Raw genomic sequence first — 13829 nt, 5'->3', positions numbered from 1 at the left:
ATGGAGAACAAAAAGGACATCTCAGCTAACAATGCATGTGGGGGGCTGACTATGACGTGGAAAGCAGAGTGATTTTAATTTGATATTGCATCACCAACCAAAATGAATATTTTCCAATAGTGGGGCTGCTGTATCCGCTCTGATTCAGATTAAAAAAAACAAGGTTATTTTTAAAAGTAGGAGGTTTTATTTGCACTTATAATTTCATGGACTCTTCATGAGACCCTGAATATAGATATTAGCTGTATTATTCTGATCAGATTCTCATGTCAGTAAGTGGATTTTGAAGGCTTCACAAGCAGTTAACAATAACTGGGACATCTGTGAGTACTTTTAGCCACCTAACAGCAACAGTTTGTGCAGAAACGGGTCTAGAAAAAGAAACGGAGGCGTCGATCTAAATCTGAGATATTTCACAGATGGAGATCACTGTACCAGTTTAGGTTGAAACATGAAGTCATTCACACCGCTCAGATTAGCTCATCCTCCTGCAGGTTTTTTTTTGGTTTCCCCCTTCCTAGTGAGAGACAGCATTTATAGTCCTTCAAAGAAAAACTCTGATGAGGATATTTGTGGCTCAACCATCGTTACCAGATAACTGCAGACCTCCAACATAGCTGCCAAAACGTGCCAAAACATCGCATGAAGCACTGTTGCACTGTTGTGCATGTTGTCTATCTACCACAGATGGTTACGATCTTTGTATTTCACTTTCACTTGTCTTTCTTTTTTTTTTTGTTTGTTTGTTCTGTCTCTCTGTTTCTGCCCCTCCTCTCTCTCTCTGTAGTTGTGTGTGAGAATAGAGAAGAACCCTGGTCTTGGTTTCAGTATCTCTGGTGGCATCAGTGGCCAGGGGAACCCCTTCAAACCTTCCGACATGGTACGACCCGACCCGGCCAGCCAGCCTATCACAGCCTCCCCCGGCTTTACCTCAGAGTTGCCATGGAAACTGCTGCTCGTTACCGCAGTGTTTCGTGCATCTGTCCGTACGTCTGTGTGTCTTAAGGGCAGCAGTTGACTTGGTTAACTTTGAGTCTGTGATCCTATACTGCAGACTATTTGGAAAAAAAAACAGTTTGATTGTTAATTGGGTGAAGAAGCCAGAGGTTTGTAGGTAAAATATGCCAAAACACAAGTTCTTAACATACTGTAAATCCTGGAAAACATTACAAAACAGGAAGGTAGACTCCAGAGAAATGATAATAGTTCGGTAATCTTCAAGTTTAGGGCTGTAAATACACTCTTTGTATCATTAATAGTAAGTCATTCTGTGTTTGGGTCATCTCTACAGTGTTCTCCTCCCTGGAAAATGAAGTCACAGCCCCACTTTTGAAATACAATCACTGCAAAAGGTGCCAAACTCTTCCTTCCTTCTGAGTTCAGCCGTTTCTCAAAGTGTGTGCCGCCACAGAGAGCCTGTTTGGCTTGCAGATCCCTCAGGCCTCCTGCACATGGCAGCCTGTCCTAGAAACACGCTGCTATAGTCGGTCTAAAGGAGCGGTGCCGCTCACAGAGCTCTGACGGCTATTTTAAGGAGGCTGCTTTAGTACTGGGACACCGTGGGTTGAGTTTTTTTTTGTTTTTTTTTTAGATGTTCAATACTTTGATGCGAGGATGGGAAGTATGGCAGATTTCACTGACTGTTATTTCAGATGTTGAGTAACTGACAAGACAGTTACTATAAATAGAGAAGGGCTCTTTTAAACGTTCAGCCTTTGTGCGGCCTATATGACAAACGATGAATTCATTTAAGTTGGGGGTGTGAAGTGATAACAGAAAGTGTCAATTCATCATTTCACTTTAGTTTTATGTGGACAAGTAGTGACTCAGTTGCTGACTCGTACAGTTATTTAATCATCCTTGTCTCCGCTCGTGTTCATAAAGCTTCCATCAGCCGCTGCTTGTCCGTTATGAATGCCGTGTTTCACAGCAGGACATGGTGCCAATGGCAAATGAGAAGCAGATAATTGACATTAAACATAAATTATATTGATATGTTTTCAAAGAATCAGAACATGCTTTATATAGATTACTTTATATTTTGGACTGCTTTGTGATATTTCACTATGAAGGGTAAATTTGACCTTTACGATCACACTGCAGTTTCTGAAATTGTCAATGATCAACAGTGACAGTTTGTTACCTGCTCATCCTCCAAGTATCTGCAAATGTTGATTATTCGGTCAGTCATGAGAGCAAGTACAGCTCAAATGTAAACCGTCTAAAGTGAAATATGGGGAATATGCATTTCCTGTGTGTGTTGTGATATAAATACAGTTATCATCTCTTTAAACCCCGTTGTAACGTCCCTGCATGCACGTGAGGCACCTTGCTGAAGCAGTTGAAGCTTTCTTTCATGTTTTTTGTTCTATGATTGTCAGCTCAGGGATGATTCGTCAGCAGTTTAAGCTCAAACAAATGCAGACGCCTTTAATATTCTTTTGCTCATCATGGCCTACTTATGAGAACTTACTTTGCCCAACCCTTTCTACATTTGTTTCTATTTTTATTCAGAGTAGACGAAGCCATTTGTAAAAGTAGGAAAAGAATCGTTTAAACCGTCTTTATGTCTTTGTGTGTACATTTTATTTAGAGACCTAGGTCTGAATAAGCCAAAGTTCAAATAGTTCTAAAGGTCTGTGAATAGAAACAGCATGACTGATAAATTATACATCTGTGGGTTTGTTCCCCTGAGTGTTGTTCCACAGGACTGTGGCTCCCTCTTGTGGTCAGCTTGTTGTTTGCGCCCATACCTTTGATGTATCTTAGTTACACTTTTAGCCCAAATAAATTAGTGAAATTTAAATCTATTAAATAAACTTCTTAAAGATCATTTATATTTGATAAATAATGATATCCTGTTAGAGCAGCATCATCTTTAAAATAGCTTTAACCATGACAGTTTGAAGTGGAAAGTCCATTATCTGCACTCAAGTTCAAACAAAAAACATCTTCTCTTTAATGTTTTGTGCATTTCTACTCAAGCCTTTAAAGGGACAGTCTACATTTTTTCATTATTATTATGACTCTAATTTCTTTGACCTAAATCTCTTTAAATTTCTGCCCACAACATGAATAATATTCTTTAAAAAATCCTCAATCCTTAATTATATTTATATTTTCCTTTAAAAATCAAGCACCCGGCTGCTAACTTAGCTTATTCAAGTTTTCTGTAATTAATTAGAATTTTTTTCTAACTAATTAATAAGAAACATTTTCAAACAGGATTATTCTTGTGACATCAAATCCAACAAGAGCTCTGAGGGAAGAACAAGAAGTCAAGATCATGTGTCTGAAAGGAAGAAACGACAATGATCTTGTGAGATGACTTCAAAGACCACCTGTTTCTCTCAAAGCCACTGGGTCAGGTTTACTTCTAGCTAATTAGGATTCAGTGAGTCGATTCGGTGACTCAGTTCCTGTATTGACAGGAGAGTGATCCCGGGCTTTGATGGATTAGCTTCTCATGCTCCATGTAAGAACACAAGACAGGGTTTAAAGGGGCCCGAGATGGATTATTAGTCACATCTGAGTCATGAGCGTCTGAAAATCCAATTTTCTTTTCCTGGTGTTCTTAAATCTGCTGTCTTTGCACACTGAGCTGCTGTCTATAACGAACATATTTATTAACTTTCATCTTTTAGATACAACTATATCTATGTTATCACCAAGCTGCAAAAAACACACCCCAATATTTCCTGGTTTTTGTAACTGAGTACGAATACTGTCAAACGTAGCGATACAAAAAAAACATACATCTTCAACATTTGTGAAAAATTCTAAAGTCTTGAAGATAGCAGGTTTTTTGCAGGGGACTGCAGCTTTGTGTTCAACTTTATAGTATGCAAAAGTAAAATCATTGTGACTAACAATTTTCAGCTGCTAACAAATACATTTGTAATGTACAATGAGCTCCATACGCAACCTGACTGCAACTAGTCCTTCAATTTTAAAATAAATATGCTTTATCGGGCCCTGGAGGGATTTTAATGGACGTAAAATATGACTAAAATCAGCTGACCAAGTCCATGCATGTGGAAACTGGTCGTTCAAAAGCTAAAATGAATATTTTAACCGCTTTGGATAGAATACTAAAACATTTTCGAGCCACATTTCTTGATTTTATAAGCGTATGAGGCTCACTGTATAAGCTCCAGTGTTATTGTGAATAGCAGCTAAACTAATACTTCTAACACACACACCTTTTTTTAATATGCAATATATGTGTTTGTTCCTGCACTCACTCACAGACTGTAGTATGTAGGTGCTGCTGCACTCTCAATACTACATCACATTGTATTTATTTTTTTTGTTTTGGGCTAACTGGTGTCACCTAAGCTCACCATTGTGCGTTCAACACGTGCACAACCTGTTGAACCACGCTGAGCGGACACAGCTGCATCGTCCCACACTCTGTGTGTGTTCAAAAACATCTTTCAGCTCTCGATGCAAAGATGTTGGTGTTTTTACAATCTCTGCCTTGGGTAATCGAGGTAAAATATCGGGGATGAATTATCTTCTGCCCTCCCTGCTACCTACTGCTTTCCCCTAAAGTCAGTACCCATCCCACACCTATTCTTCTCCCCCTCTCCTTTATATATTAACTTTATTTATCGACTTTTTCTCTCTTTCTAAGCTCCTGTCTACTGTATATAGGCCTTACATGCATAGAGAGATTATGAACCATTCTGACATGTATAATTGATGTCTTTGGGAGGAGTGTTTCATTCAGCTTCTGTATATTTAAAAAAAAGATGCAAATAGCAAGTAAATCTTGAAATTGCATGCCTCTCTAAATTGAAAACAAAGACAATTTATTTGGTGAACTCCCATATATATTTCTGGCAGAAATGTTATTTTTTAGAGGGATGGATATTGAGATGAGAATGAGAAAGGCAAAGATTCTAAACCATCGTGTCCCTGTGTTGTCCTAACGGTGTATCATTTTGACTTATAGGGTATCTTTGTTACTAGGGTACAGCATGACGGGCCCGCCGCATCCGCCCTGCAGCCTGGAGACAAGATACTGCAGGTAACGTCCTCTTACTCATCGACAAAAAACAGAAACAGAGGCTCTTTTTGACTGTTTTTATCAGGCTTCAGCATTTCCCTCCCACCCCATGTATTCTACTTTGTGTGTGTACCTGTTGGTCCATTTATCAGGCATGACCCCCCCCCCCCCCCCAACCTCTCTCATTCATCAGTAGCCATAAATTGTGGGAGAGCTGAGTAGATGAAATCAAAACGATTGTATCCTATAATCACACTTGAACCTGCATTCTTTGTAATGGCCAGCAGGGGGTAACTAAACCGGCTGCAAAAAGAAGTCAGATTGTATGAAACCATATGCGAAAATTACTTCCAACTTGATTCATGGACCCAGTAAACATTCTCCCAAAGATTTGATGGTCTCAATTACTGAACTATTTAATAAATAAATGTCTTTTTCTGAGTAAAATAGTCAGTTATGTTTTAGGGTACCGCTACCTGTCTGATTTGCACCACAGCCTGTTAGCAAGGATTGTCATGTAACATTGTGTATCAGCCCGGTTGTACAAATGTAGTCACTACTGTTTAAAAAACAAAAGAGGAAGGGGACAGCCGCAATGGAAAATGGGGCTTGAAAAGGGGGTTTCATAAAAAAGGGGGTTTCCGCACTGTGGTTGATTTATTTTACTGTCTATGGTAAGAAACAACGCCAAAAGAACAGTCGGCAACAGAACAGTTTTGGTTCGAACTACTGAGGGACTGCAAACATTTAAAAAGATATAGCAGATATGACTTTGTTAACTCTTTCATTGAGGCAGTTCAACCTCGAAACACGTTTAAAAAATGAAACTAAACCAGATAAAAACCTCCTTTTAAAGCAAATTACGTGTATACATGCAAATATTTTTCAATGTTTTTTAATGTAAAAAAATGAAGATTCTGATCAACATGTAACTTCTATACACATAGATGTAGAAAAATAGTTATCACTGCAGAAAATAGATACTGAAGTTAAACAACCAATCACAGACTTACGTATAGATTTTAGCAAATCAGGCGATTGCTCATTGATTTCCAATGACTGGTCTCACAGTAAAGCTGTTTGTTTTTACTACAAACAATGCGACATGTTTCCAGGTCATACTGCAAACCAGACTCATTTGTTTGACTGTTCCCAATCTGCATGTTCATTATCTGACAGCGTAATTACTCTTTTTATTCAAAATGTTTCAATAAGATGTCAACATGGCATTATTATTATTATTTACTTCAACATGGTTTACAGCATGTTGTTGTGGTGAGCTCATCAAAAATCAGGACTAAGAAGTCAAAGAAGAAAATAATGAACATCTGGACATTCAAATAATACAAGTAAAAGTATGAATACATTATTTAAACACAATGTACATTTTATACCTTCTACAGCGTCACATACAGGGCTTAACCTTGAGACCTTTCAGCATTTTATTCTTTAAAAAAAACTGCAATGATTACTGCAGTTAGCAGCTTTTTATACCATGTTCATTTTCATGTGATATCTTTGTTTCTCTTAAACACAAGTCTTAAGTCAAAAGTAAACATGGATGCTTCCCTTTCTTAACATGAGCAACCAATTTAGATTTTTCCAGAGTCAGCATTAGCTGTTGAGACAACCTTCACTCCTGTGTCGATAAATCAAAATGAATCAATAAACACTTCACAGAGTAATAACGAATATTGGATTTTGGTGTTTAGCATAGTTTTTATTTCAAAGTAGGAGCAGAATTGATCTCGCACAGATCCTTGAGCATTACACCGTCAGGTCAGAATGAGAGATACCACAAAGGATTTACCTCCCGTCTATCATCCCCATCATGTTTCCCCTCCCCTCTCTCCCCCCTCCACCTTCTCTCCACAGATGTACAGTATAGCTGATGAACTCATCTAAAAGCCCTTTTTTGTCTTTACCCCTTCTCTCTCTACAGCATGACTGTGTAGCTCCTCCTCTTCTCTCTCTTTTCCCCAACAGTGATGTGTTTCTGAGATAATGATGGCAGTGACCCTCCATCCTCCCCACAGCACACACATTGACATAAATACTGCAACACATACATCCACGTACACACACACACACATGCTGTTGACTGTGCTGCGTGTTTGCCTTGCAGGCTAACGGACATAGTTTTTTACACATGGAGCACGAGACAGCCGTCTCTCTGCTGAAGAGTTTCCAGCGGATGGTGGACTTGGTGGTTCTGAGGGACAGCAGCGCGCGCTAGAAATAGTTTTATAACAAACAAAACAAACAAAACACAACAACGCTTCTCTACTCTGCTCATCGCCATCCCACGCCACCCCCACCTGCCCTCCGCTGGAGGCTTGTGGAACTGAAAAAATGAGCCGCCTTTTTTTTTACCTTTTTAGGGAAACACACAGACGTTTATTTGCCTATTGCTGGACCAAAGGCAAATACTAGTGCCAAATGTACCATAGGAAACATATCGGCTCCTCTGTCCACCAGCGGTCAGGGACCTGATCGACAAGTAGGCGGACCACAAGAGGACTTTGAGTTCCAACAGGGCTGCTGCAGTTAGGATTGTGTGGCTGGTTTCTTAATTAGGCAGTCATCTGATCAGTCAGACTGAATACTTTTGGTTTTGTTACAGTTCTCTTGTGTTTTTACTTTCCTCTTCTGACTTTTATTTTACAGTCCAGGGTAAATTTAAATTATTATTTTTTTGTCATTGGTGTAGCACATCAAATTCAGATACTCGTTCTTCCTTGTTCTTCTTTGCTTCGTCCGGTGCTCTTTTGTTCTCTTTCTGTTTTTCTCCCCTCTTTGTCTTTTTCTTTTTTTTTTGCAGTCCTATCCTCTGTTCTGCCGTTGTTATTGCCTCCAGTGTACAGAAATTGAAAACTTAAGACGTTCTGCCTTGTGTACATATACAGAGCTGCAGTTTTCTCGAGCTGCATTCTCCCCTGGAGGCCTGGACACACACTTTATGACTCATATAAATACTGTTGATAAAACCACAGTCTGACTTCTCTCTTATGAACATACAGGGATTATTTCTCAAAATGGACAATTTTATAAAGTATATCACCACTTTTTTTTTTCCTGTAAAGAAAAAGAAAACACTGTTCATAGTTCACAATAGCTCCTTGTTTTATTTGTTTTGAAAAGAAGAAACTGTTGCTTGCACATTTGTGCTGAAAAGAGCTAAAGCAATATTTCTGAGGCTCGGCCTATTGATGTTTTTCAGTAGAGCCGAACTTTTCCTGCAGTGCCATCTATTGAGAAAGTCATGCTAATGTTTACACACACTGCCATGCACATCAATACATATATAAAGAACACCTATGAGCCCCCCATACACAACACACATGTGGTGGTGAGCATAATGAAGTCCTGACTATAATCTAGCCTGGTTCTCAAATTTAACCTGAGTCACTCTCACCCACACTGTAACATTATTTGTAATATCTGTGCCATATTTGAGGTCCTGTTTTGTATTTTTCTTACTCCCCTTTTAGCTGTTTTACTTATATGAAAAAATCTGAGCATGCTTTAATATCATTGGCCACTGTCAGCCAATCATTTTTCTGTATGCTTATTACGTTTTCCACTCTGCAGAAGACTTCAGATGTAATATACCACCAAGTTTCAGTGAGACTGATGTTCTGTATTTGGTGCCATGCGGTCCATCTGCCTCCCAGCTGTACCTCTTTGTGGCACAGATCTGAGCTGCACATAATGAGAGCAGCCGCATGGAGGGGAACATTTGTGTCCAGTGTAACAGCAAGAAAAGGGTCACTGAAGAAGGTACAACACAGTGTAACAGTCTTAATGGGTGAATCTATAAGAATGAGATTCTCTCTGTTTAGAAAATCAGGGAAACATCTGATCTGTGCCACAAAGAATTTTGGCAACACTCAAAGTTTCAGTGTCACTTTTCGTCACCTAAGGAGACGCTTACTAACTCTAGGAGTACACGGTAATTAAAACTGACCAACGTTTTTGGTGAATGTTAAAAATGATTTGTGAAAAGGCTGTAGCTGTGTTTTGGATTTTGACATTTAGAAAAGTGGGGGTAACAAAGAAATGTAGACGCAGATGTGGAAACTGTGATTGTATGACTTTTTTTTTCCCGGAGCAATATGAAGCAAAATCTGACCTTCATGGCCATGCTCCTGAAATTGTATTGACCCGACGGAGAGACAAAAAAAAGAGAGAGAGAGAGTGATGAGGTTCATTTTATGTCTCAGTGTAAATGCAACACGTGTCTTAAAGACATCTCACGATGGTGAATTATGTTCTGTTCTGTACAACATCTGATGTTTTCATCCAGAGCAAAACAACACCCTGCAATGTCTTTTGCTTTTACTTGACATGACAGTGTCATCACGTGACCATTTTGTGTCAGCCCTTCTAATAAGCATCAGAATTTAGTTATTTAAAAATAAGGGACACAAAATGGCACAGCTTGGACTTGTGGTTAAAAGACCACAGGTACCCACCCGACCCCTATTTAGAGTTTGAAATATCAAAGATATTGTGACGAGAACAGAGAAAAAGGTTTGATAATATAATTATTTTTTATTACATGTTTCAGGTAATTCTTTCTAAATATATTGATATACCTTAGCTTTGCTCAAAAATTGTGATATTTTATAATAATGACACTTATAATAAAGTTATGGATGGAAGTACGCACAGTATGACTTGGAGACCTACACATGTTCTATCCAAAACTGTATAAAATGTATTTCTACTGTAATTGTGAATTTGTGTTATACAAATATATATTATATATATGTATATGACTATAAAAACAGTCATTTTCTATGTGTTTAAACTACATAAGAGCTGAACAAATGCTGAGGGCAGTGTCACTGTACATAGCTGTGAATGAAATCCAATTTAAAATGACTCATATTGATTGTGAATGTACTCATGCTTTTCTGCAGTACCTACACCTACCCAACTTGAATGCTGCTTCTTCTGTTGTGTGACAAAAAGTACTTTGACCTCTGATGAGAGAACCGCTGTCGAGTTTTAAGTTGGACAAATTTTAGTGACGATTTAACAGCACTATTTATTTCTTTATTTATTTGCACATGCAAGTTGAAATCCTTCCAGTTTTAAGTTTGAGTATTAATGCGGAGAAATGTAATTGCAGAAGTATATATAATATATATCATGTGTTTAGAATGCATTTTGCAGACGCTATCTGTACATACTATTTAAGATACAGTTTTTACAAAAAATAATATATGTATAAAATTGAAAAAATGCTGTGCAGCGATTATACTGGAGCCATTTTGGGCTTTGGGACGTACCATTTTTTCAGTATATAAGAGGTGTTTTGAATAATGTACTAAAGTCTCTATTGTACAAATAATAAAAATGTCACTATTGGTAATATGGGTTCCTTGTGGTCCAATGGGCTCTGTCTGTAGGGGGGGGGGGGTGATATCTCTTTCTGATCCTCTGTGAGTTTTTTATTTCTTTAGGAAAGAAAGAAAGAAAGAAAGAGGTAAGTAGTAATGAGAGACATGGGATTAAAATGGAAGATGTTGTAAGAAGTACACTGTAAAAAAAAAAAACGAGTGGTTATAACTTAAAAGAGTTAGTGTCCGGGCTGCCTTAAAATTTTAAGTTAACTGAACTTTAATGATAAGTTGAGATAAATTTGTGATTATTCCAAAGAAATTACATTTTCTAGTCAAATAAACTTGACATCAAGTCAGTTCTACTTAAATCTTTAAGTTAACAAAACTTTTGATCACAATTCAGTTCCTGTGAAATTATCTAGTTGAGGCAAAATTGTCTTTCAATTTCTTTTGACTTGAAATCAAAAATTAAAAATACTTAATCAAAAGATCAAAAATAAAAACAGGTAATTTACACATTTAATCAATCAATCAATCAATTTTTATTTGTGTTATCTCGAGACACTTTCCAAAAAGCAGGTAAAAGACCTTACTCTTTGTCTTTTAACATTACAAAAAGCAGGTAAAAGACCTTACTTATTGCTAGATTACAATATCACATTTAATGAGGTGATCTTACTGTGGTAAAACAAATATTTCAGAAAAGATCTGTGATACAATGTCCAAATATTTTTTGGCCGCTTTCAGAAAACTCCCGACCTCACAGCTTTAGGAAGAAGTCTTTTTCTCAGACCCTTGAAGGGGGCAGTGGTCACCACCGATATTCATTAGGTTATTCTGTATGACCTTAAATGTATACTGCACTTCCTTTTGGTAGTCAATGCTGATTGCATAAAGCCAGGGTCAGCTCTTGGCATAGGCCATATAGGCAGTCGCCGAGAGTGCCACACGCTGCAGGGGCGCCACCGGCAGCAGGGCGACCTCATCTTCTATTACCAGGAGGATGACGGTGTTTGTATCCTTTGTTATGCCGTCCTCAGTGTCTGTAGATTTACAAAATGTTTAATCCATACCGGTTGGTGACACTGATGCAACCTAAGGTTGTTTTCCCACTGTCATTAAGCATCAAGAAGAAGAACTGCCAAATTATAAAGCTGCCACTGTTGTGATGCTGTTCTTGGGACGCCTCAATTTGTCCAAACTGCTGGAATACTTACAAGAAGAAGAAGCTGTTGTAACATAAAAATACTAATCCTAGCAATATAAGACTTTAAAGGGACGATAGGTTCAACTACATTAGCAAAGTCGTCTGTTCAAATGAGGCTCAGAGACAAGTCATAAAGGTAAACATTTACCAGCTTTAATAGAAAAATAGTTAACATACATCAGTTGGTACCACACAAAAATAAACAAGACAATTTTTCAATATCAAATTGGCCTTTCTATCTTGGAAGTGGGGGATGAATAAAAGGAAAGAGTTCAGTTCCCTCTGCTTATCTGTGGATTAAACTCAGTATAGCTCTCATCATCTCAGCACATGTTCATTTGTCTCTCTGTTCATCAGTCTAACAGCCAGACTATTCTTCATCCTCTCTATCCCTCCATCTCATCTATTCTTGACACTTATCTGAGCTGTGGCTCATACAGGGACAGCTTCATTTTTCAAGCTGACTTATGAATAGAGGTTTTAAGTAGACTTCTCAGTTTTTGTATTTATTAGTAGCTCAAATCATAGTTTGGTCTATATTTAAAAATCTAACTGGATTTTGAACACTGAAAATCCTTGAAAAACGTATTGTTAGCCAACTGCTCACTAGCAACCTGACTTCTCTAACCTCCAACTTTTTTTTTTTACAGCATTTAGTGTATTTACAAACCTAAAATATTTGTAGACCTCTTATTTCACTGTTATCCAGGGTTAAAAATACACATTTGATAAATAGGAAAGCAGCGGACGGAGGCGGGCTATTTCTTGAGGATGGGGGTGATGGCTGCCAGTTTGAGAGTTTTGGGTACTGAACCAGAGCAGAGGGAGGAGTTGACGATTGAGGTTATGAGTGGCGCGATGGCTTGGAGACAGTTTTTGACGAGACTGGATGGGATGGGGTCGAGAATACTGGTGGAGGACTTCATGCTAGAGGTGATGATGGAAAGCTCATTTGGGGACACAGGGGAGAACGTAGACAGAGGTTGGGTGATGAGGCGAGGGGATGAAGAGGGGACAGTGAGAGTGTTAAAGCTGCTGTAAATGCTGTCAATTTTGGATTGAAAGAATGAAAGAAAAGCATTACATTTATCAACTGTGAAGAGGTGAGAGGACGAGGTGTTGTCACTGGGTTTGAGGAGTTTATTTATTGTACAGAAGAGAGCCTTGGGGTTGGATGAGCCTGAGTGGATTAGGTGTCAGATTAAGATTGTTACAAGCAACAGCAGCTAGCTATGGAAATAAGTGCATGTTCTACCACTATCACTTACTAACTGCATTATTATATACAACTTAATTGTGTTGACTAATGCACAACTGGATTAGAACAAGGAAGGGATTCATTTCAAAATTGTCTCCCCCTATCTGCCTTGTACCATTCCCTACTGTTCTCCTGGCGTCAATGCTCTCTGTAGAACAACTCTGCTTACTGTGGTACAAGCCGACAATTAACAAAGGAGGGTAATAGTTCACACAGAAACGCACATCTACACACACACACTGATGAAAGCAGAAGGATGCTCTTTTGTTCTCGTTCCTCTTTACTCTGTCTTTTACACACTGGTTTGGACAAAATTATACTTCTGTGTCGTTGCTGACCAGCCCACTGGCACAATCATGCATACATTTCTGCCCACGCTGACTCATGTATTATGCTGCTATCCTTGTGTGTGAGTGTGTAAGTGATACAGAGCAAGAGTTTCTGTGCACCCACCAAAGCTGTCAATAAGCTCTAGTGACCTGATCAATAACAATACCAGAGACTGGGTCCATGACCTCCATTCAAACTGCTGTCTGTGTTGGCCATGAGTGTAATGAGTGTGTGTATATGTAGATGAAGTAATGTCACAGATGATCCTCTGTCTATACAAACACAAAAATACAATATATTCTGTCCAATTTGAAGGAATAATATGAATCTACAAGCATCAAAAGATTCCTAATTTTGCCTTTATGTGTTTATACTCCGACTACTACTACTACTGTACCACATAATATGAAATAGATTTATGTTACAGATACTGAAAAAAAATACCAGTACGCTCCTGCAATTTGGAAAATCAACCTGCTAGCTGTCTTTTCTGATTGATGAGAAGATCAATATCAATTTCCTCTGTGTTTGTCCAGTGCGCAAATAGGTCTGGGATTTATTTAGCCAAGCTTATTGCAAGGATGGAAGTAAGGGGGATAAAGTTAGCTTAGCTCTATCAAAAGTGAAACAGCCTGGCCATGTATATATATATTATAACGGAACATATTCGCT

The 13829-nt window shown here is 38.4% G+C and overlaps 1 protein-coding gene across 15 annotated transcripts in view; it reads left to right on the top strand.

Moving 5' to 3' along the window:
• Nucleotides 1-10391, top strand: part of lrrc7 (leucine rich repeat containing 7) — a 121848-nt gene extending 111457 nt beyond the window's left edge. For 7 of the 15 annotated variants that reach the window (XM_065955630.1, XM_020656592.2, XM_065955629.1 and 4 more), the window contains 3 exons: nt 788-880; nt 4958-5032; nt 7137-10391. In XM_065955630.1, the coding sequence (XP_065811702.1) occupies nt 788-880; nt 4958-5032; nt 7137-7247 (279 nt within the window). In that variant the 3' untranslated portion in view covers nt 7248-10391. Of the gene's footprint in view, nt 1-787; nt 881-1291; nt 1353-4957; nt 5033-6953 lie in introns of those variants that run through there. The other 8 variants (XR_010666516.1, XR_010666515.1, XM_065955636.1 and 5 more) reach the window with 8 other exon arrangements.
• The last annotated feature ends 3438 nt before the right edge of the window (nt 10392-13829 follow it).

The sequence above is a fragment of the Labrus bergylta genome, chromosome 6, assembly GCF_963930695.1.
Source record: "Labrus bergylta chromosome 6, fLabBer1.1, whole genome shotgun sequence".
Taxonomy (NCBI): Eukaryota; Metazoa; Chordata; class Actinopteri; order Labriformes; family Labridae; genus Labrus; species Labrus bergylta.
The sequence above is the reverse complement of the archived record's forward strand: the minus strand, read 5'-3'. Positions and strand labels throughout refer to the sequence as shown.